Here is a 22,136-nt window from a genome sequence, read left to right as displayed (position 1 = left end):
GGGTCTGAAATGGGGGTGTCAACAGGGTGGACGCGTGTGGGGTCTGAAATGGGGGTGTCAGCAAGGTGCACGCGTGCGGGTTCTGAAAAGCAGGTGTCAGCAGGGGGGACGGGTGCAGGGTCTGAACCAGGGTGTGAGCACGGTGCACGGATGCTGGGTCTGAATCGGGGTGTCAGCAGGGAGGGCGCGTGTGGGGTCTGAATCGGGGTGTCAGCAGGGTGGGGGCATGTGGAGTCTGAAATGGGGGTGTCAGCAGGGTGGATGGGTGCTGGCTCTGAATCGGGATGTCAGCAGGGTGGACGGATGCTGGGTCTGAATGCGGGTGTCAGCAGGGAGGGCGCGTGCGGGGTCTGAAATGGGGGTGTCAGCAGGGAGGGCGCGTGCGGGGTCTGAATCGGGGTGTGAGCAGGGTGGACGCGTGCGGGGTCTGAATCGGGGTGTCAGCAGGGTGGGCGCGTGTGGGGTCTGAATCGGGGTGTCACCAGGGTGGGCGCGTGCGGGGTCTGAATCGGGGTGTCAGCAGGGAGGGCGCGTGCGGGGTCTGAATCGGGGTGTCAGGAGGGAGGGCGCGTGCAGGGTCTGAATCAGGGTGTCAGCAGGGTGGACGGGTGCGGGGTCTGAATCAGGGTGTCAGGAGGGTGGGCGCGTGCGGGGTCTGAACCGGGGTGTCAGGAGGGAGGGCGCGTGCGGGGTCTGAATCGGGGTGTCAGCAGGGAGGGCGCGTGCGGGGTCTGAATCGGGGTGTCAGGAGGGAGGGCGCGTGCAGGGTCTGAATCGGGGTGTGAGCAGGGTGGACGGGTGCGTGGTCTGAATCGGGGTGTCATCAGGGTGGACGGATGCTGGGTCTGAATCGGGGTGTCAGCAGGGTGGATGGGTGCGGGGTCTGAACCGGGGTGTCAGGAGGGAGGGCGCGTGCAGGGTCTGAATCAGGGTGTCAGCAGGGTGGACGGGTGCGGGGTCTGAATCAGGGTGTCAGGAGGGTGGGCGCGTGCGGGGTCTGAACCGGGGTGTCAGGAGGGAGGGCGCGTGCGGGGTCTGAATCGGGGTGTCAGCAGGGAGGGCGCGTGCGGGGTCTGAATCGGGGTGTCAGGAGGGAGGGCGCGTGCAGGGTCTGAATCGGGGTGTGAGCAGGGTGGACGGGTGCGTGGTCTGAATCGGGGTGTCATCAGGGTGGACGGATGCTGGGTCTGAATCGGGGTGTCAGCAGGGTGGATGGGTGCGGGATCTGAATCGGGGTGTCAGCAGGGAGGGCGCGTGCGGGGTCTGAATCGGGGTGTCAGCAGGGTGGATGGGTGCTGGGTCTGAATCAGGGTGTCAGCAGGGTGGGCGCGTGTGGGGTCTGAATCGGGGTGTCACCAGGGTGGGCGCGTGTGGGGTCTGAATCGGGGTGTCAGGAGGGAGGGCGCATGCAGGGTCTGAATCGGGGTGTCAGCAGGGTGGACGGGTGCGGGGTCTGAATCAGGGTGTCAGCAGGGAAGTCGCGTGCGGGGTCTGAATCGGGGTGTCAGCAGGGTGGACGGGTGCGTGGTCTGAATCGGGGTGTCAGCAGGGTGGGCGCGTGCGGGGTCTGAATCGGAGTGTCAGCAGGGTCGACGGGTGCGGAGTCTGAATCGGGGTGTCAGCAGGGTGGGTGCGTGCGGGGTCTGAATCCGGGTGTCAGCAGGGAAGGCGCGTGCGGGGTCTGAATCGGGGTGTCAGCAGGGTGGACGGGTGCGGGGTCTGAATCGGGGTGTCAGCAGGGTGGACGCGTGCGGGGTCTGAATCGGGGTGTCAGCAGGGTGGACGGGTGCGGGGTCTGAATCGGGGTGTCAGCAGGGTGGACGGGTGCGGGGTCTGAATCGGGGTGTCAGCAGGGTGGGCGCGTGCGGGGTCTGAATCGGAGTGTCAGCAGGGTCGACGGGTGCGGAGTCTGAATCGGGGTGTCAGCAGGGTGGACGCGTGCGGGGTCTGAATCGGGGTGTCAGCAGGGTGGACGGGTGCGGGGTCTGAATCGGGGTGTCAGCAGGGTGGACGGGTGCGGGGTCTGACACGCGGTTCCTGTCAGCAGGGAGGCGAAGCGGCCGGATGGCGAGTCGGGAAGTTTGAGGCGCCGCGCGGCCCGCCTCCCTCGCTAGCGTGCCGTGACGTCATCACGGCCGCTCACGTGAGCGTGCCCTGCGTCTGCGTCACGTGTCGGCCGCGGTCACGTGACCGCTGCCGGTGCTGGCTGTGGCCGCCGTCTGCCCGCCGTCGGCCCGGGTCCCGCCGCCGTCTCCGGCGCCGGATGGAGGACGAGGACGAGGAGGCGCGGGCGCTGCTGGCGGGTGGCCCCGACGAGGCCGGCGGAGCGGTCCCCGCGGCCGCCAGGGTGCTGCCGGCCCTCTGCGACCCCAGCCGCTTGGCGCACCGGCTCCTAGTGCTGTCGCTGATGTGCTTCCTGGGCTTCGGTGAGCCGGGGGGCTGATAGCCGAGGGCGCCGCCTTCTCTCGGGCAGACGGAGAGCCCGGGGTCCGCCCCGCGCCCGCTGGTGCCGCGGGGCCTCCTCTCCTCCGTCTGCGCCACCTCGGCCCGGGGACTGCGCCCGGCGAGCCTCCCCCTGCGCCACCTCGGCTCGGGGACTGCGCCCGGCGAGCCTTCCTCTGCGCCATCTCGGGCCCGGGGGACTGCGCCCGGCGAGCCTCCCTCTGCGCCACCTCGGCCCGGGGACTGCGCCCGGCGAGCCTCCCTCTGCGCCACTCGGCCCGGGGACTGCGCCCGGCGAGCCTCCCCCTGCGCCACCTCGGCCCGGAGACTGCTCCCGGTAGCCTCCCTCTGCGCCACCTGGGCCCCGGGGACTGAGCCCGGCGAGCCTCCCCTTGCGCCACCTCGGCCCGGAGACTGAGCCCGGCGAGCCTCTCCCTGCGCCACCTCGGCCCGGGGACTGCGCCCGGCGAGCCTCCCCCTGCGCCACCTCGGCCCGGGGACTGCGCCCGGCGAGCCTCCCTCTGCGCCACCTCGGCCCGGGGACTGAGCCCGGCGACCCTCTCCCTGCGCCACCTCGGCCCGGGGACTGCTCCCGGTAGCCTCCCTCTGCGCCACCTCGGCCCCGGGGACTGCGCCCGGTAGCCTCCCTCTGCGCCACCTCGGCCCGGGGACTGCGCCCGGCGAGTCTCCCTCGGCGCCAACTCGGCCCCCGGGGACTGCGCCCGGCGAGCCTCCCTCTGCGCCACCTGGGCCCCCGGGGACTGCACCCGGCGAGCCTGCCTCTGCGCCACCTCGGGCCTCGGGGACTGCACCCGGCGAGCCTGCCTCTGCGCCACCTCGGGCCTCGGGGACTGCGCCCGGCGAGCCTCCCTCTGCGCCACCTCGGGCCCGGGCATTGACCTGGGCGAGCCTCCCTCTGCACCATCTCGGGCCCGGGCATTGACCTGGGCGAGCCTCCCTCTGCGCCACCTCGGCCCCCGGGGACTGCGCCCGGCGAGTCTCCCTCTGCCACCTTGGCCCCGGGAGCCGCAGAGAAGGATCAGGCCCAGACCTCCACAGCTTCTGTTAGGGCAGTTTGTGCTGGGGAGGAATCTAGGAACTGAGAACACAATGCCCCTACTCTTCTTCAAAAAACAAAACCAAACCAAGCCCAGAACCGTGGAGTCAATTCCGACTCATAGCGATCCTATAGGACAGAGTAGAACTGCTCCATAGAGTTTCCAAGGAGTGCCTGGTGAATTCGAACTGCCTGCCGACCCTTTGATTAGCACTTAATCACTACACCACCAGGGTTTCCACTCCTCTTCCAAGGGAACAAAAAAAAAGCCCTAGTCTTTAAAAAAAAAAAAAAAAATGTAAATGATTTCGTTGGCAGTCTTTTATGTTTCTCACCCTACTCGGGAAGATGTGTGAATGCGGCTTGCTGGTTGCTTCAGAGAGCTTCTCTTGCCCTTCCGCTCTGAAGCAACCACTCTGGCTTGGGGTACGTGATAAGCTTGGCGGTGGGAGGTTGACTTACGAAATCCGATCGTTCTGAGAGCAGTTTCTGAAATAATTTCTACAGCATCTTCCTGTGTTCCAGTTTTTTATACATTCAGCAACTACCGCAATGTCAGTATTAGTTTGGTGCGAAGGGAATCGTGTTTTCCAGGGGGGGCAGTTGGGACCTGTGCAATAAGCAGTTTTAAGGACACAGGTGGACAACTTTTGTGGTATCACTGGGATGTATAAGTAGGTATGAGGGATGCTTTGGCTTCTTAATAATTCTTTCTGTTTTTTCTTTTTTAGAAGAGCTTTAAAGCAAGTAGTGGATGTCTTTTACAAGCTAGTAAAGCTGGAGCCAGAAATTGCTGAATTTAGAAACAAACAAAAAGACAAGAATAGCACCACCAAAGCACTTAAACAGATTGTCCCTATTCAATCATAAAAAACAGACCGTTTTTCGTAATTTCTGGTTACCTGCTTGGGTTTCAGAGCCAGATTCCTATCTATTTAATGACAGTTGTCTTTCCTTTGAACCGGTAGTTTCTGATAATGCGTTTTTGAATAGAGTTAGTGGAGGAATGGAGGCGGTATTATCTTGTAGCCTACCGGAGAACCTGTCAGTTATATTACTTTTAAAATAAATTTGAGTGCATGATGTCAGCCCTCTCGCAACTTCTCTCCCTTCTCGTCCTAATATACATTATTATGTTTTATTTTGATCTTTTAGTATTCTCAGTTTAATTTTCATCATTTTTGTGTTCATTGAATTACTTGATCTTGGGTGTTCTTTTTTGTAGAGTTGTAAGTCTTGTTTCAAGTTCTGGTTTAGTTAGAATAGCTAGAGTCCATTCCTCTGCTCTTATGTATCAAACTCACGAGGAAACTGCTGAAGATGTTTGTAAAATTCCTAGCGTGTGTACTGGTAGCTCTTAAATGAGGAAGATGTAACAGCTTGATGAAGATACTAAAGAACAGTAGGGTGTGAAGTGTAAAACTAAAATGGAAGAACAGTTAATTACTAACTTCTTAATTCAGGTTCCCAATATTTACTGTATCTGCACGCTAAGAATTTGATAATGATTTGGCATGTTTAACTTAGAAAATCCTAACGGATAAGGGCTCATGCGAGTCCTCGAGCCCTTAGTGTAAGCATTTAAAGTCGCCGTTTGAGTAGTCATCAGAACTGGACATTTTTATAAGGACAGTGTTATTATATGATATTTGCTCTTCCCTTTTCTAGGTAGCTATTTTTGCTATGATAATCCTGCTGCCCTTCAGACTCAGATCCAACGGGTAAGTTAATATTTCGCCTGTATTTCTTTTGTTTACGTTGGAGCAGACTTAACCATTGAGCTCTCAGGCTGCCTGGCCTGAAAACATTGTCCACTGACTCCACTTTAACATCTGAGTTGGAGTGAGTGGCTACAAAGGATTAAGTAATAGCACGTGTGACTTTGAACTGTTTCCCTCCTTAGGTGCGTAATTACGTACTGTTTCCACAGTATTGCGCAGCAGTATTAGCAGATTTTTGTTTGCATTTCACTGTCCCATTGCTTGGTCACCAGAATGAAAAGTGATTTGATGGGATAGCTCTTGACTTCTAAATATGTGGTTGTCATTATTTGTTTTTTAAAGTATGGATATTGATTGCAGAAGACTGTCCTGTCAGTAGTATTTCTGTGGTTGTGCATTGTAAAAAATGTATTTAATATTTACACTCATGGGTTTTTAAATAGTCTTTTTTCTTTGTATAGTTTTTTACACTTGCACAGGGAGAAATTTGTAGGTTGGCCCTTTGCATTCTAGAATGGGAAGGAAACGGGGGAGGTGTTGGTGGGGGATAAGGATGGCGTAAGATTATCCGTTTCTATGTGGGAGGAGCCCCCGTTACAGGTAGCAGAGAGGGAATGAGAATGTAGACGATACAGGCAGGTGTCGTGGGGGATCTGTCACAGGGCACCTGAGCCTGGGATCATGAGGCCCCTGAAACAACGTGTCAACGTAGCTTTCACGAGCTTCTCAGAGCAGTTAGTGACTTACAAACGGCTAAGAAACCCCTGCTCCGCACAGAAAGAATTAATGCAGCCGCTTCTTAGTTTAGATTGCTGTGCTTTGATTTGTAAGTTGATGAATGTGTTTGCAAACAGTGGTTTTATCTTCTTTTTGTGCAGGATATGCAGGTGAATACCACGAAGTTCATGCTGCTCTATGCCTGGTATTCTTGGCCCAATGTAGTTCTGTGTTTCTTTGGTGGCTTTTTGATAGACCGAGTATTTGGAATACGGTAAGCGTGAGAAAAATCTTACTTATGGGTAAAAACTGATTATTAGGAAAGTACAGAACTAAGTTAAGGTTATTTCTAGAAAGAACTGAATAAACTTCTCTATCGATAGTAGTGCTAATCTGTGTTCTTGCTTTTTTCCCCCATGATCTTTATCTCTCTCTGGAGTTGGCTTTTGAAAGTTGGTTGGCATTTCCTAAAGTAGTTTACTTGAGGTAAGGACTAGTAAATAATGTGGATGGAAGAACGTAACTCAGTTTTCTGGAGGTAGATTGTACCCACACTGGGGGTCAGACAAAGCAGGGTCTGAATCTCATTACTGCCACTTGCTCCACCTTCAAGCTGTATGACTTCCTGAGCTTCAGTTATCTCATGGTAAAATACAGAAGATAATTCCTGCCTGTTATGGTGGTTATGAGGAGTTAATGAGAGATGAATGTAAAGTACCTGGCATGTAGGTAGTGCGTGCCTCCCTAGCTTCAGTGAGGTTTTCTGCCTCTCTTTGGGCATTGACCTTTTTTGACCACTTCCGTTAGATGCTGAGGAAGGAATAACATTGCAAGCTTTGTCATTTTTCATCCTTGCAGTTCTGTGTGTGTTGTTAGTGCAGACAGTGAGAGGGATATAGACTGGGAATATTTTCGGTAGACAGAGACCAAGATGATGAAGGGTCTTCAGACCGTGCCAGGTGGGTAAGGATTGAAGAACCTGTCAGTGCTTAGACTTGGGGCTTAACTTGAAAATGTTTTGAAGAGTTAGAGCATGAAGGAAGAATTCCGTTTCTTTTGGCTCAGTTCCAAGGTATAGAATTAGCTTGAAACTTCGGGGGAACAGATGCCACTTAGTGTGATGAAGACTGTGCTCGATCACATCGACAGGAGGTGATGTGAATTACCTAGGGGTCATAGTGGCTTTCCCAGGGCTGAAGAACATCCATTGGAATGTGGTGTGGCCATCTCACAAAGATCTTGAGAGAGATTTGAGTTTCAGAAGCACGGTTTACTCAGATGACATTTTAGAAGTCTTTCTATGCTGGCATTTTATTACTCTAAAAAACCGAACCAAACCTGTTGACATCAAGTCGATTCCGACTCCTAGCGACCCAATAGGACAGAGTAGAACTGCCCCATAGAGTTTCCAAGGAGCAGTGGGTGGATTCGAACTGCCAGCCTTTTGCTTAGCAGCTGAGCTCTTAACCACTGCGCCACCAGGGCTCCCACATTATTGATCAATTAGATGTTGATTGTAGTATGTTAGGTTGGGTGTATCTGTAGCTGTATTAACATGGTTGATTTTTGTTCTTTTAAAAATAGCTTTTCATTGTCAAGAATTATAACCATTTAAAATTATCTAATTTGGAATTTTTAGAATCAATCCTAAACTATTAATAAAAGTTTTACAAAGATTTTCCATATTTTACGGTTTTGACCCTCAGAACTTTTTTTTCCCTAATTTATATTGTGCTTTAAGTGAAAGTTTACAAATCAAGTCAGTCTCTCATACAAAAATTTATGTACATCTTGCTATATGCTCCTAATTGCTCTGCCCCTAATGAGACAGTATACCCCTTCTCTCCACTCTATATTTTCATGTCCATTTGGCCAGCTTCTGACTCCCTCTGCCCTCTCATCTCCTCTCCACACAGGAGATGCCCACATAGTCTCATGTGTCTGCTTGATCCAAGAAGCTCATTCTTCACCAGTATCATTTTCTGTCCCGTTGTCCAGTCCAATCCGTGTCTGAAGAGTTGGCTTTGGGAATGGTTCCTGTCTTGGAGTAACAGAAGGTCCAGGGACCATAACCTCTGGGGTCCTTCTAGTCTCAGTCAGACCATTAGGTCTGGCCTTTTTATGAGAATTTGGGGTCTGCATCTCACTGCCCTCCTGCTCCATCAGGATTTCTCTGTTGAGTTTCCTGTCCTGGCAGTCATCAGTTGTGGCCAGGCTAGTTCTTCTGGTGTCAGGCTGATGTAGTCTCTGGTTTATGTGGCCCTTTCTGTCTCTTGGGCTCATAATTACCCTGTGTCTTTGGTGTTCTTCATTCTTCTTTGCTCCAGGTGGGTTGAGACCAATTGATGGATCTTAGATGGCTGCTTGCTAGCGTTTAAGACCTTGGGAATTTCTTAAAGATTATTTGATAAATCTTGTTTAAGAGATGACAGTGGACTAATTTAGCATATGCATTACTGAAGACTAGAATCCCTGCAGGAAGTCTAGACTTCTGTAGGTCAGCATTCATTTGTGCAGGTCAGGGAAGTTGCTGACATCCGAAGCAGACCAGCACTTCATTTTTCTTTCCTTGGAGGAAACGCAGAGGGTGGTAAAAAGCATCAAGGTGAATATTACTGAAGGACTTGGTAATTGAATTAACGGCAATGTACTCTTAACTCATACCCGTTTTCTTTGTGTGTGTGTGTCTCTCTCTCTCTGACAGATGGGGCACCATTATTTTTAGCTGCTTTGTTTGCATTGGACAGGTAAGGAAGGCCAAACTGTTCATGGATCATGTGACAGTGGCTTTTGAATTCTTGTCTCCTTCCACCAGCAAAGATGTGTTTAATGAATACCTGATGTAATTAAGCAGGGCCCACAAATGGCCGTGTGGTATAATGCATAATTCTCTTTTAAGCCTCAAGACAGGTTAACAGTAATGCTTTGATTTCATAGACTTACTAAGGAAGAATATTAAAATTAATGTAGAGGGTGTGATTCGTCATGAGTTATTATTGTTTCTCTTTAATACCTGGAATTTACTTTTTCATTGACAGCAGAATTCTGCCTTTTAGGTGGTTTTTGCTCTGGGTGGAATATTTAATGCCTTTTGGCTGATGGAATTTGGAAGGTTTATATTTGGGTAAGTTCTGCATAATTTTATTTGTCCTAACGTATTACTGTTTTAGAGTTTATCAATACATTAAGGATTTAGAAAAAAAATTGTTCTGGAGAATTACTTCAAATCCTTGAAATCTCGCCACATCTGCATAAGCCACATACTCTCAGTTGTCTTAATTTTCTTTTAAAATAAGCAAAAATTTTGAGTGGTTGTAGTTAACTCTGTGTGGAGTTTGAATATTCAGTAATTCTCCAGAAATGTGATATTTTTCCTAGAAGTTTTTGCTTGCTCTGTTGTATTGAAGAATATGATTTAAACCTCACTTAAAAGCGTGTGGACTGTCAGGTCCTGAGTTGGTAATTCATGGACATTTCACTGTTCCTTAGTAGGTGATGTGCAGGTCTATTTTGGAACCTGTTCAGGAGGCTCGCAGGAGCAGAGTTCCCAAAGGCTGGTTGCTCTCCGTGGGTGTCAGCATCTGCTCAGTTAGCCCATTCTGAGTTCAGCCTCGGGCTTCCTGCCCTGAGGGGTGCAGACAGCAGAACTTATTCAGGCTCCAGCTTAAAAGCATAGCTTATTCACGCTTTCCACGGGGCCCGGGGACACGTGGGCATATGTGACATACCCCAAGAGAGCGCTAAGTAAGAGAGAAGGGAACAAAATGTATATGAAAATTTGAAAGGAATTCAGGGAGGGAAATGTGGTCACTAATGGCCTCACGGTGGAAGTAGCCTTGGTAGAAGTCTACAGGATTCAGGTTAGTAGGAGAGCGGGAAAATATTTCGAACTAAGTGGTAAAGAGGGTTCAGAGGTAGGATATGGAGGAAGGGAAGATCCTGTCTGGAAGCTTGGAGGGGCAGTGATGAGTACAGGAGACTAACTGAAGGAAAGTTAAAACCCAGGAGGTAAGAGAACGTTGAGCATGGAAGGTGAATTGGGGGATGATTGATGGAGAGCTTATGTATTAGCCTGAAGAGTATAAATTTGTGTGTTCACAGAGCAGGCCAGACTCCCTGTATTGGCTGTTGGCAGCTACTGTAAGTGCACCACCAGCTGCCAGTGAGTCAATCCTGCCTCCTGGCGACCCGGGTGGCACAAATAGTTACATGCTCAACGACTAATGGAAAGGTTGGCGCTTTGAACCCACCCAGAGCTCGTTGGAAGAAAGGTCACAGCCTCGAAAGCCCTGTGGAGCAGATCTGCTCTGCACACGTGGGGTCGCCATGACAGTCATTATTTCAGCGTATTGAAGTTCCCCAAAACGCGTGTAAGATAACCATTCACTGTGCTCATGGGCTTTGTGGGGCAGCTGTTTGGACAGGCCTGCGTGGATGTCTTGTCAGTGCCCCGTGATGTCTGGGGCCTCAGCTGGAAAGACTCATTGAAGGCTGGGACTGGCATCATCTAAAGGCTTGTAGATGCACGTGTCTGGCGCCTGGACTTCGGTGATTTGAAGACGAGGGCAGCTGCCTGGAGCACCTGAATGTGCGCTTGGCTTTCTCATAGCGTGGCAAACTCAGGGTAGCTGGTCGTCTTACAGGGTGGCTCAGGGCTCCAAGTGCCAGTGTTGGAGTGAAAGGCACGTGCCCTTTTATACCTGTGAAATCACAGCATCCCTCCCACCATATCAGCTAGTTGACGCAGTCACAGCCCACCTAGTTTCAGGGGGAGGGGACCTAGGGCCCACGCGTTGATAAGAGGATTAGTAAAAAATTTCGGGACCATGTTTTAACACTTTGTATTATCTTAATTTTGTTTTTATTACCTTAATTATACTTTTTTTTTTTTTAAAAGCTACGACTTTTCCTTTAACTGTGGTATTTGTTTAAAAGCTGTGACTTTTCCTTTCCTGTTCATTTTTAGAACTGGCGGGGAGTCCTTAGCAGTGGCCCAGAACACCTACGCTGTGAGTTGGTTTAAAGGCAAAGAATTAAACCTGGTGTTTGGACTCCAGCTTAGCATGGCCAGAATTGTAAGTATGCTGATAAAAGTAATGAAGCTAAATAGGGAGCAAGAGATCGAATCTTGTAGTTATCCCTTAAAAATCACAGCATGGCGTGTGTGTGGGGGGGGCGGGAGTGGTAAATTAAGTATTTTAGGAAATAAGGTGTCGATTTTTTCTGTTTCTGTCTAGAATAGAGTGTAGCATTTACCTTACTTTAAGGCAGTTCTAACCTTATTCCAGGTAGGGGACAGTCTAATGGCTAACAGAATGCCTGTTGGTTCTGAGAATCTGTGCTTTGGACAGGATTCTGTAGGTTTTGTTGCCTAATTTCTTAGCTGTTTTCAGCATCTCTGCAGAGTCCTCACATGTGGTCACTCAGGCTCTGCTCCTATATCACCTGATTGGGAGATGCTTGTTCTGTGATGAGGCAGCCCATCGACTTTTGCTTTAGCTGTGGCTTTCTGAAGCTCAGCCTCGTACAGAGGTGAAATGTACCTTGATGTGGCTGCTAATGATTGCTCCCAGCTTTGCCCTCTGCAGTTACGTTGCCCTTCTCCCTGTGACAGCGCTTTACCTATTTGAAGACTGCTGTTTAAGTTCTTGCTCGTTTCCTGTAGCTGTTAAGCCATGTGTCGTGGTTTCCTGCCTCTTCACCACGGAGCTCAGGCCTCTCTGGACATACCTCCATAAGCCAGTACTCCTCCTAGCGTTTGGAGCCTAGAAATGGTCATGGTTCCAGGTTGGGTCTGATCAGGGGGCACCCAGGGAGACAACAGCATGCTGTTATTAATGTAACCTGTAAGGTGGTTTGGCAGCCCTAAATTCTGTTAGTTTTTTCCTCGTAAAGTCCCATGAGTAGAGATTTTTTGTTTTTCATCTTTGCCCTTAAAAATCAAGATTTCGTGCTGTGTTGCTGGCATTGACTTCGGAGGAAGATGCCAGGCAGACTTTAGCAGCTAGAAGGGGCGAGGAAACAGATCCTTCCCTGAAGCCTCCAGAAAGAACGCAGCTTTGCCGACTGCTTGATTTTAGCCTAGTGAGACCTGGGTCAGACTTGTGAACTGTAGAACTGTGAGATAATAAGCTTGTTTTAAACCACTGAGTCTGTGGTGCTTCATTACAGCAACAAGCAGAAACATACGATCGTGAAGTCCTGCGTATCCACCACCCAACTCTCAGATTCTAACGTTTGATGCTCGGTGCCCCAGATTCTCACTTAACACTGTAGCAAATATCCTTGTTTAAAAAAATATTTTTTTCAAAGACTAATAAATGACAACCGTAATTCCTTTTTAAAAAAATTTAGTGTAGTAAAATATATATAACAAGACATTTTACATTTTAACTGTCTTTACGTGTAAATCGAGTGATGTTAGTTCTATTCGTCATGTTGTACAACCGTGACCACTACCCATTTGCCAGTGTTTGTCATCTCCCTAAACAAAATGGGTCCTCCTTAACCAGTAACTGCCCACTGCCCCCTCCCCTGCCCCTGGTAACCCCTGATAAACTCGCCTCTCAATGGATTTGCCTAGTCTAGATACTTCACAAAAGTGGGATCATAGAATATCTGTCCTTTAGTGTCTGATGTATTTCACTCTATAATGTTCTCAAGGTTCCTCCACGTTGTAGCAGGTATGAGAACTTCATTTCACTTTGTGGCCGAGTAATATTTCATTGTATGTATGTGTGTACCACATTTTATTTGTCTATTCATCTGTCGACGGACACTTGGGTTTATTTTTCTCCCTGTGTTTCGGCTGTTATGAATATAACAGTGCAGTGAACATTGGTGAGTCTCACCTTTGGGTATGTACCTAGGAGTGGAATTCCTGGGTCATGTGATAATTCTACGTTTTAAGTTTTTGAGGAACCGCCAAACTGTGTTCCACAGCAGCTGCACCATTTTACGTTCCCACCAGCAGTGGCTGAGGGGTTCCAGTTTCTCCGTATTCTTGCCAACAGTTGTTACTTTCTGTTTTTCTGGTAACAGCCACCGTCGTGGGGATGCAATGGTATCTCATTGCTCTGTCGATTGGTGTTTCCCTGGCCAGTGACGTTGGGCGTGTGCTCATCGACCGCCTGTCATCCTAGGAGAAATAGCTGTTCGAGCTCTTGGTGCAACCCTTTTTATACTTGTTTTTTTCTTCCCTAAGAGCATGTTAGAAACATATTCATGCTATTTACTGGTCTTTGAAGGCTTCAGTTTTAGTGGCAGTATACTGTGTTTTTCTAAACTTAGGTTTTTCTTTTTTTTTAATTTTTCACTATTATGAATAGTGCTGTAGTAAGATGCTTTTTCTGCAAAACTTGTCTGCATTTCTGATTGTTTCCTTAGGCTAAAAGCTGCTAGATGAAATTACTGAGTCAGAGAATTTGTTAGGGTTTGTTGAGACACATTTCCACATTATCCTTCTAGCAAACTTTGTCTCTCCATCTGTGGGCTATGAGAGGATCAACTCCCAGTTTTGTATTCTCCTTCCCTGATTTATTTTTCTTGCTTTTTAATACACTTCTGACTGTTTAGTATATTACGTGTTTTACTTTCTTTACCCCAGTGAAATGTGAACTCTATGTGAGCTAGAAATGTTTCTGATTTGTTCTTTATTGTATTCCCAATGCCTAGAACAGTGACAGGCCTGTAATAACCAAACTAAGCCCCATTGCTGTGGAGTTGATTCCAACTCATAGAGCCCTACAGGACAGCGTAGAACTGCCTCATAGGGTTTCCAAGGCTGTAATCTTTGCAGAAGCAGACTGCCACATCTTTCTCCCGTAGAGCAGGTGGTGGGTTCAAACAACCACCGACCTTCCAGTTAGCAGCTGAGCACTTAACCACTGTGCTACTATTACATTCCCAATACCTAGAACAGAGACCAGCATGTAATTGCTGGATGAATATAGAAGTGAATGAGGATATTATCTACTGTGACTTACACCATGCCATTTAGATGGAGGAGGAATTCCTTGCAGGTCTCCATACCAGGAGAAACTGCTTTTTCTGAGTTACTTGCGTATTTTTGTCTTAGGTACCCTGTGAGTTTGGTAACTCACTGTGTCCTTTTTACTATGGCTCTAACCCACCCATTGCCGTCGAGTCGATTCGGACTCATTGGCTCTAGGACATTCTAAAGCTATGCTATTTTGCCTACTAGCATTTTCTGTAAATTGACATCTTTGTGTAGTAACCTTTATCTGTGGCTTTATCTTAGTTTGCTACTTTTTTCTTTAAAAAAAAAAAAACCCGTTGCTCTTGAGTCGATTCTGACCCACAGCAACACTGTAGGACAGAGTAGAACTGCCCCATAGGTTTCCAAGGAGCGGCTGGTGGATTCGAACTGCCAACCTTTTGGTTAGCAGCCAAGCTCTTAACCACTGCTCCACCAGGGCTCCTTTTTCCTTATAGTGGTTTAAAAACAAAAAAATGATATGCTATTCAAGGGGGATCCTATTATACATATTTTTCTAAGTCACCTGAGATCCATTTTTTGAACAAAGCAAGGTATACGTAATTGAGTGTTCTGTTGACTTCTTCCTCTCTGTTAGGGAAGTACGGTCAACATGAACCTCATGGGATGGCTGTATTCCAAGGTGGAAGCTTCGCTGGGCTCTGCCGGTCACACAACCCTTGGAGTCACACTTATGATCGGTGAGTGAGCCCTGATGGCCCACGTCTCCTGTTTCCTGAAAGCTTGTCGCCGGAAGTGTGCTGGCAGAGTGGGAAGGACTCTGCTGGAGTCGATGCTAGACTACTTCACTTACAGTTTTGCCTACACGGTTCACCAGTTCTTTGACTTAACTAGAAAGAACAGATCATTTGCCCTGTCTGTATTTTAATTTTCACTTCCTTAAAATTGCAGATCTTACTTTGCCTGTCTACTTCAGCATTGTTGTGATGAGCAGGTGAAATAGTGTATGTGAGTACTCATTGAAAGCGCTCTGGGAGTTTAGAAATGTAAATTAATGATCTGTAGCAGAAGGTGGAATTGTTTTCTTTTGGTCAGTTTCACTCAGTAGGTATATAGGGCTTAGGGTTTGTAGAAGTCAGAGGTGATGGGACATGGTCGAATGCCCGCTAATTTGGGCGTCAGGAGCCTGGCTTCTAGTCTGGCTCTAACTGGCTCTGTGATCTTGGACAAGGAAGTGGACTTTACTGAGTCTTAGGTTTCTCTTGTGTAAAGTGGAGGGTACTTGGCCAGAGACTGGACCGATACCTTCTGTCCCTCAGTTCCCTTAGCCAAGGCTCCATTGTTACTCGCTGCTGGGTAGGTGACTGAGCAATGTATGCGGCCCTCTAGATTCACCAGCCGTGCTTTTTCTCTGAGCAGTGTACTTGTCTGTCAGTCTCTGGTGTGTAAACAGCTTCCTGCAGGGCCCTAGAAAGACCTGGAGTGGTGGGGTGAAAGCTGTGTGCCCAGGATTTGCATATCCTTTGTTCCCTGTGGAGCCCTGGTGGTTCAGTGGTTAAGAGCTATGGCTGCTAGAAAAAAGGTCTGCTGACCAAAAACGGTCTGCTGACCGAAAACGGTCTGCTGACCGAAAAAGGTCTGCTGACCGAAAAAGGTCTGCTGACCGAAAAAGGCCTGCTGACCAAAAAAGACCTCCTCACCAAAAAATCTGCTAACCACAAAAGGTTGGCAGTTGGAATCTGCCAGTCCTTCCTTGGAAACCCTATGGGGCAGTTCTACTCTGTCCTCTAGGGCCACTATGAGTCGAAATTGACTTGACGACAATGAGTTTGGTTTGGTTGTTCCCTTGGTGGCACAGTGGTTAAAGCACTTGGCCACTAACCAAAAAGGTCAGAGGTTTTAACCCATCAGCTGCTCCGAGGGAGAAAGATGTGGCAGTCTGCTATAAAGATTTACAGCCTTGGAAACACCGTGGGGTAACTATTCTGTCCTATAGGATCTCTGTGAGTCAGAATCGACTTGACGGCAGTGGGTTTGGTTTTGTTCCCTATAACCCCTTGATAGAGCCTGGTAGAAAGGAAACAGTGGAGAAGTAATCCTAAAAGGGCAGACCTGTACCTAAAGACTCTTTCTTTCTTCCTCCTTCCTCTCTAATCCTTTACCTTACTTAAAACCTTCCTCACTCTCAAATGCTTCCCAGTGTTCTGTCCAGTTCCGCACACAATGGAGAACTTTAGTATTTTAGAGCCAGAGGAAGACCTGGGCAATCAAAGTCTCTTATTTTCTAAATGGGAACGTTGAAGTCCCGAAAGGCTAAGTTCTGTGTCCAAGATCATTCCCCTCGTTGGTGCCAGCACTAGAACCCATGTTTCCTGACTCTCATTTCAGTGGTTTTTCATCTGGACCATGTTACGCCAGCCACTTAAAGTTCCATTTATAGTCTTCCCTTAAAAATTCTTGAGAAGGGTAAATTTGTTCACTCCTGTGATTCACTTGAGTGGTATGAGGTCAGCATTAGTGAGTAATGCTGAATACTCAGAGGAAGGAGAGGCGGAGAGCCGTGCCACGCGAGGATGGGCCCTTTGGGCCGCAGAGGATAGGCGCCAGGGTTGTAGTCTTAGACGTGAAGCAGGAGGAGGATGGGGCGGTTACAGACTCAGCCTCCTGTTTCATCTTTTCCCTGGCCTCCTGGCCTCCTTGGATGATTGGTGCTTAGAGATGCTGTTGGCTGAAACGAGGACTAAGTTCTTAGCGTGTCATCAGCTTCCCCCAGTCCGTGTTGTGTTACAGGACTGGACTGGTTTGTTCTTGTCTTTTTCCTTCATTTTCCAGCCTTCTTATAGTGATAGTGTCTGCCATCTGAGTGCTTCAGTCACGTGGGCGTTACTGTGTGTGTCTTCAGACACCATCCCTTTCCATGGCTTAGTTTTCTGCATTTGTCACATGCTGCTCTGGAGAGCCTTCGGTCTGATTCTCTCTAAAAATCTCTCTCTCTCTGTTTTAATTACAGGAGGCGTAACGTGTATTCTTTCACTAATCTGTGCCTTGGCCCTTGCTTACTTGGATCAGAGAGCAGAAAGAATCCTTCATAAAGAGCAAGGAAAAACAGGTCAGTCTAAACTGAAAAAACAAAAACGAAGCACCCTGGGGAATTACAGCCTTTTGAGGTGATTTACAGTGAGAGAAGTTTCTAACGCGAGGTGGTAAACCCAGTGGGGGCTTTATACATATTTGTTTTCTTTAGAAATCCTACATCCAGCTGTCTTAATTTTGGGGTACGTGTTTCTTCCTGGAACGCAGGTGGCAGTATCCAGATCACGCAGGGTTGTGTCTTTGCAAAGGATTGTTTTTCCCGGGAGTGGTAGATATAAATCTTTAGTTCTGCTTTTGCTGGTGTTTTTTTTTTAATTCCGTTGTGGTAAATACATGTAACAAAACACTTGGCATTGTGACTTTTTAAGTGTAAGTCGAGTGACATTAATTGCATTCACCATGTTCCACAGGCGTCTCACTGTTCACTTCCAGATGTTTGTCATCACCCAAATAGCACAGAACTCCTTAAGCAATACCCCCCACGTTGCCTCTCACCAGCCCTTGGTAACCGCTGACAGCTTTGTGTCGCCACGAATTTGCCCACTCTAGATATTTTACATGAGTGGAGTCATAGGATATTTGGCCTTTTGTGTCTGACTGACTTCTCTCAGCATAACGTGTTCAGGGCCCATCCACGTCGTAGTGTGTGTTAGTACTTTGTTCCTTTATGAATGAGTGACGCTCCGCTGTATAAATGGACCGCGTTATGTTTATCTATTCGTCTGTTGGTGGATACTCGGGTTTTTTCCACATTTTGGGTTTTGTAAATAATGTTGCAATGAAATTGGCGTTCAAGTATGTTTGAGTCCCCAGTTTCACTTCTTTTGGGAAATTCTTTTAGGAGTGAAATTGCTGGATCATATTGTGACTCTGTGTTCGACGTTCTGAGGAACTGTTCATACCCTCCCTAGCAATTCACAAGTGTTCGCACGCACTTCTCCACACCCTCACAAACACTTGTTGGTTTCCATTTTTCTGATAATAGCCACGGTTGTGCATGTGAAGTGGCATCTCCTTGTTGGTTTCTTTTTTTTTTTTTTAAGTTTTATTTGTATATTTTTATTGTTGTAAAAATATAAGTAACACATTTCATTGTGGTTTTGGTTTGCATTTCCCTAATGACTAACAGCATCGAGCATCTCTTCATGTGCTTCTTGGTTGTTTGTATTTCTTCTTCAAGTCCTTTGCCTGTTTTTCAGCTGGGTTGTTAGACTTTTTGTTGTTGAGGTATAGAAGCTCATGTGTTCTTCAGTTATCCCAGTAACTATGTGTCAGTAACTTACCGAGAAAAGTAATTTTTTAACTGAATTGCAAAGGTTAATCTCATGAATAAAAAAAAATTCTTAACTAGATGAAAGCCCCTTAGATATTAAAATTATGTTGACAGCATCTACCCTTTCTCTTGTAAGGTGAAGTTATTAAGCTCACTGACGTGAAAGACTTCTCTTTACCCCTGTGGCTCATATTTATCATCTGCGTCTCCTACTATGTGGTGGTGTTTCCTTTTATTGGACTCGGGAAGTGAGTATTCTGTTGCATTCCATGTTTGTTGGCTAAATTATATGAACTCAATCACATAAATGCAATGTTATGTGCCGTATTGGTTTAGCAGTATATCACGTTCTCTGGATATAGTTTATATTTATACAGGAGTTGTTTTTCATCCTGGGATACCACTCACCTTCCTAACTTAAGGGTTAGTATTGGTGTGAAGCTTCTATTACTCTTCAGAAGACATGCCTAGTGGTTTTTTAAGTCACAATATTGATTTGTTTTAATAGTTGATTTTGGACTAGTATTTTTTTTTTTTTTTTTTATTTCCTCTGTACTCTGTGATTAGGGAGCCTCGTGTAGAATGGAGACAGGCTCACACTGAACTGTGGCAGGGTTGGGTGTGTGGGGGGAACATCTCCAAGTACTGGGTTGTACTGCAGCCAGACTCAGATTCAGGGTTCAAAGCTTCGTCTTTTCATTCTCTCTTCATTTTCATTGCCAGCTGCTTGAACAGAACAACATGTGTGTAAGTGTGTTTGTGGGGGTGCATCTTTGCACCCCTAACCTTTAAATTCAGTTTATAATTTTAAATAATTTGAGAAAAGAACCCTATTTATTATTTAGAGAGCGCCTGTCCAGTACTACTTTGAAGGAAAGGAAGCAAGTCTTCATACATCTAGTTTTGTGAAAATTTGTGTGTATTGGTTGTTGAAGAAGAAAAAAAAAAGGCATCATCATGTTTTGTTTAGTAGGGAAGTATTTATATAAACACTGAAGCTTTAGCAGGTTACTTGAAAATGAATATCAAAAAGACGGAAAAATGATATCAGGAAAGAATTATTTGCTCAACTTGGAATTATTTTTATTTTGCCTTTAATTTTGAAAACAGAGTACCTTATTTTTGCAAATAGTGTGCCCACATAAATAACACACACACACACACACACACACACACACACACACACACAATGCACATGGCATAGCTCACACACAGAAATAATGAAGGGGATTTGCACCGTTAAAAAAATGTGTAATGTGTGTTATTTGCATGAAAACACATTGGTTCTCAGGTGCTTACTTTGGTCTCTCTTCTTTCAATTTTAGAGTTTTCTTTATGGAGAAATTCAAATTTTCCTCCCAGGCAGCAAGTGCAATTAACAGGTACTTCATTAATTCCGAAAGTGTTTATTGCACTGTGGGGTCTTTAATTATAACCAGATGTTGTAAGAGGAAAAGGAATGTGATGTGATTTAATATCCTTGCTGTGAATGAAATCCAGGACTTACGGGACCTGAATCCTGAGCGACTGTCTTTGCGTTAATGGAAAACCAAAGAATCTTATACTGCCCTTCATGTTTTATATTTACCTTGACCGGTGATTGGGAAGGGAGAGCGTTTTACAGTGTTCAATTAAGTGAGCGTTTTGTGTTGCCTAGTGTTCTGTACTTGCTGGAATTTTTTTTTTTTTTTTTTAAATCTGTTGTATCTCATTAAGTATCTCATCTGTTCTCTGGGCAGTGTGGTATATGTCATATCTGCTCCCCTGTCCCCAGTATTTGGGCTTCTGGTGGACAAAACAGGAAAGAACATCATCTGGGTTCTGTGTGCGGTGGCGACCACCCTTGTTTCCCACATGATGCTGGCCTTTACGCTGTGGAACCCCTGGATTGCTATGGTAAGGTACGCGGTGATATCTCGGGTTTCAGGGCTTCAACGAGGGTGCTGTGAAGGCCACGTCGGGGGCACGCTCAGCTGGCTCTTACGGCAACGGGGAGGGCAATGGTTGATCTTAATTTCTATAAAATAAATATTTTAAAAGTATAAATTTATTAATGCATAGGGTGTTTCTTATCTCATTTGTCTTACTCAGGGTAACCTCAAACCTGAAATAAAATAGCCTTATAAAGATCTAAATGCTTATTAGTTTCCTTTTTCCCTTTGCATTTCATTAAAAAGAAGCCATTACATGATAGGTAGAAAAAAAAAAAAAAAATCGATCCAGGATCCCTGATTTTATATTCTTGGGCTCTTAACAGATCAAAAAACGGTAATGAATTGATATAGTTTGTGTGGCTCAGGATGTGGTTTTCAGACCATCGGGCCGAAGTGCTGTATTTCTTACCTGTTGGACAGAGACATGTCTCTGAGCGCAGTGTTTGTGCACTCGGTGAGGATTTCCGCAGGACAAATGCCTGGAAGTAGAAATCTACAGCAAAGCCTACACACCAGCATCTTGACGGGTCTGTGAAATTGCTGCTCACGTAACCGTAAATGATTTATAGAAACCCGTTGCTTTCGAGTCAGTTTCGACTCGTCGCAACTCTGCAGGACAGAGGAGAACTGTCCCATAGGGTTTCCAAGGAGAGCTTGGTGGATCCCAACTGCTTGTCTTCTGGTTAGCAGCCGAGCCCTTAACCTTACAATATTTATGGCTTTACCAGTAGTATACGAATGTGTCCGCTTCTTAGTATCCTTGTCAGTATTGGACATTAACCCAGTACCAGTGCCGTCGAGTTGATTCCGGCTCATAGCGACCCTATAGGACAGAGTGGAACTGCCCCACAGAGTTTCCAAGGAGCGCCAGGTGGATTCGAACCGCCAACCCCTTGGTTAGCAGCCATAGCATTTTAACCACTACACAACCAGGGTTGGACATGGGTGATATTTTAATTTTTGTCAATATGATAGGTATGAAGGATGTGTTACTTTAATTTAAACAAAGGTTTTTTTTTTTTTTTTAAATAGAGAGTTAGGCGACGTTTGACAAACAGTAGCTCTCCGGTTTCGTATTGATGACCTAGATGGTGGATAGTGGGTTTTCGGCCTGATGTTGCCTTGGCTGCTGGATTTGTAATTCCTGGTACATACTGGGAGAGTAGCTTTCCTGAAACGTGGGGAGTAACTTTCTGCAAATTAGCTTTATTAGCTTGCTTGGCCCTTGACTGCACCTGGACCCCAGCCAGTTATTTACGCGTATAATACAATGACAACTGAAAATGGTAAAGGCGGTGCGTGTGGGTCTTGTCACTAGAGGTGTGCTTGTGGAGAGGGCCAGAACCCCTTAGTAGATTATGGATATGAGATTTAGCTTAATTGTAATAAAACTTGTGTGAATATTTACGTATCTGTTGTTACGCCACTCTTGATTATCTGCATCACGGGAAGGTCTCCTTCTGGCTGATGTAAGACTTCCTCATTTTTGTGCCCTTTTCTGTATTGCTTTGTCTAGTGTCTCATGGGTGTCTCCTATTCGTTGCTCGCCTGTGCATTATGGCCAATGGTGGCTTACGTAGTTCCTGAACACCAGCTGGGGACTGCGTATGGCTTGTAAGTATTTGACCATGGATCATATAATGTCTCTCTCTGCTGTGTCAGTTATCAGTTAACACTTCAGGTCTCCAGAATCTAGTCATCTTCAGGTCTGGGACAGCTCTGAACCTGGAAATACTGGAAAAATCCATTAATCTATTCAAGTTAAGGTGTGGCAACAAAGGGCTCTAAGCCTTCAGCAAGAGAGCTGGCCGCATTCCTAGATCAAAACCGCAAGAGCTGATAGCTGAGATTACAGTCCCACCACCTGTTTGTCTCAGAGCTTCTCTGTGAAAAGTTGACATCTAGTTTCTGGTCCCCAAAAGCAGAAGGTTGGTGTTGAGGT

The 22,136-nt window shown here is 47.0% G+C and overlaps 1 protein-coding gene across 3 annotated transcripts in view; it reads left to right on the top strand.

Moving 5' to 3' along the window:
* The first annotated feature begins 2,189 nt into the window (after nucleotides 1-2,189).
* MFSD1 (major facilitator superfamily domain containing 1) overlaps nucleotides 2,190-22,136 on the top strand; it is a 30,437-nt gene continuing 10,490 nt past the window's right edge. For 2 of the 3 annotated variants that reach the window (XM_049867380.1, XM_049867381.1), the window contains exons 1-12: nucleotides 2,190-2,426; nucleotides 5,168-5,220; nucleotides 6,099-6,211; nucleotides 8,642-8,684; nucleotides 8,994-9,061; nucleotides 10,904-11,012; nucleotides 14,532-14,634; nucleotides 16,905-17,003; nucleotides 18,397-18,508; nucleotides 19,586-19,642; nucleotides 20,000-20,156; nucleotides 21,711-21,808. In XM_049867380.1, coding sequence (XP_049723337.1) covers nucleotides 2,264-2,426; nucleotides 5,168-5,220; nucleotides 6,099-6,211; nucleotides 8,642-8,684; nucleotides 8,994-9,061; nucleotides 10,904-11,012; nucleotides 14,532-14,634; nucleotides 16,905-17,003; nucleotides 18,397-18,508; nucleotides 19,586-19,642; nucleotides 20,000-20,156; nucleotides 21,711-21,808 — 1,175 coding nt within the window. In that variant the 5' untranslated portion in view covers nucleotides 2,190-2,263. Of the gene's footprint in view, nucleotides 2,427-5,167; nucleotides 5,221-6,098; nucleotides 6,212-8,641; nucleotides 8,685-8,993; nucleotides 9,062-10,903; nucleotides 11,013-14,531; nucleotides 14,635-16,904; nucleotides 17,004-18,396; nucleotides 18,509-19,585; nucleotides 19,643-19,999; nucleotides 20,162-21,710; nucleotides 21,809-22,136 lie in introns of all 3 variants that reach the window. The other variant, XM_049867382.1, reaches the window with a different exon arrangement.

Source organism: Elephas maximus, chromosome 23, assembly GCF_024166365.1.
Source record: "Elephas maximus indicus isolate mEleMax1 chromosome 23, mEleMax1 primary haplotype, whole genome shotgun sequence".
In the NCBI taxonomy this organism is placed as follows: domain Eukaryota; kingdom Metazoa; phylum Chordata; class Mammalia; order Proboscidea; family Elephantidae; genus Elephas; species Elephas maximus.
Note: the sequence above shows the minus strand (reverse complement) of the source record. Positions and strands in the feature narration are given on the sequence as shown.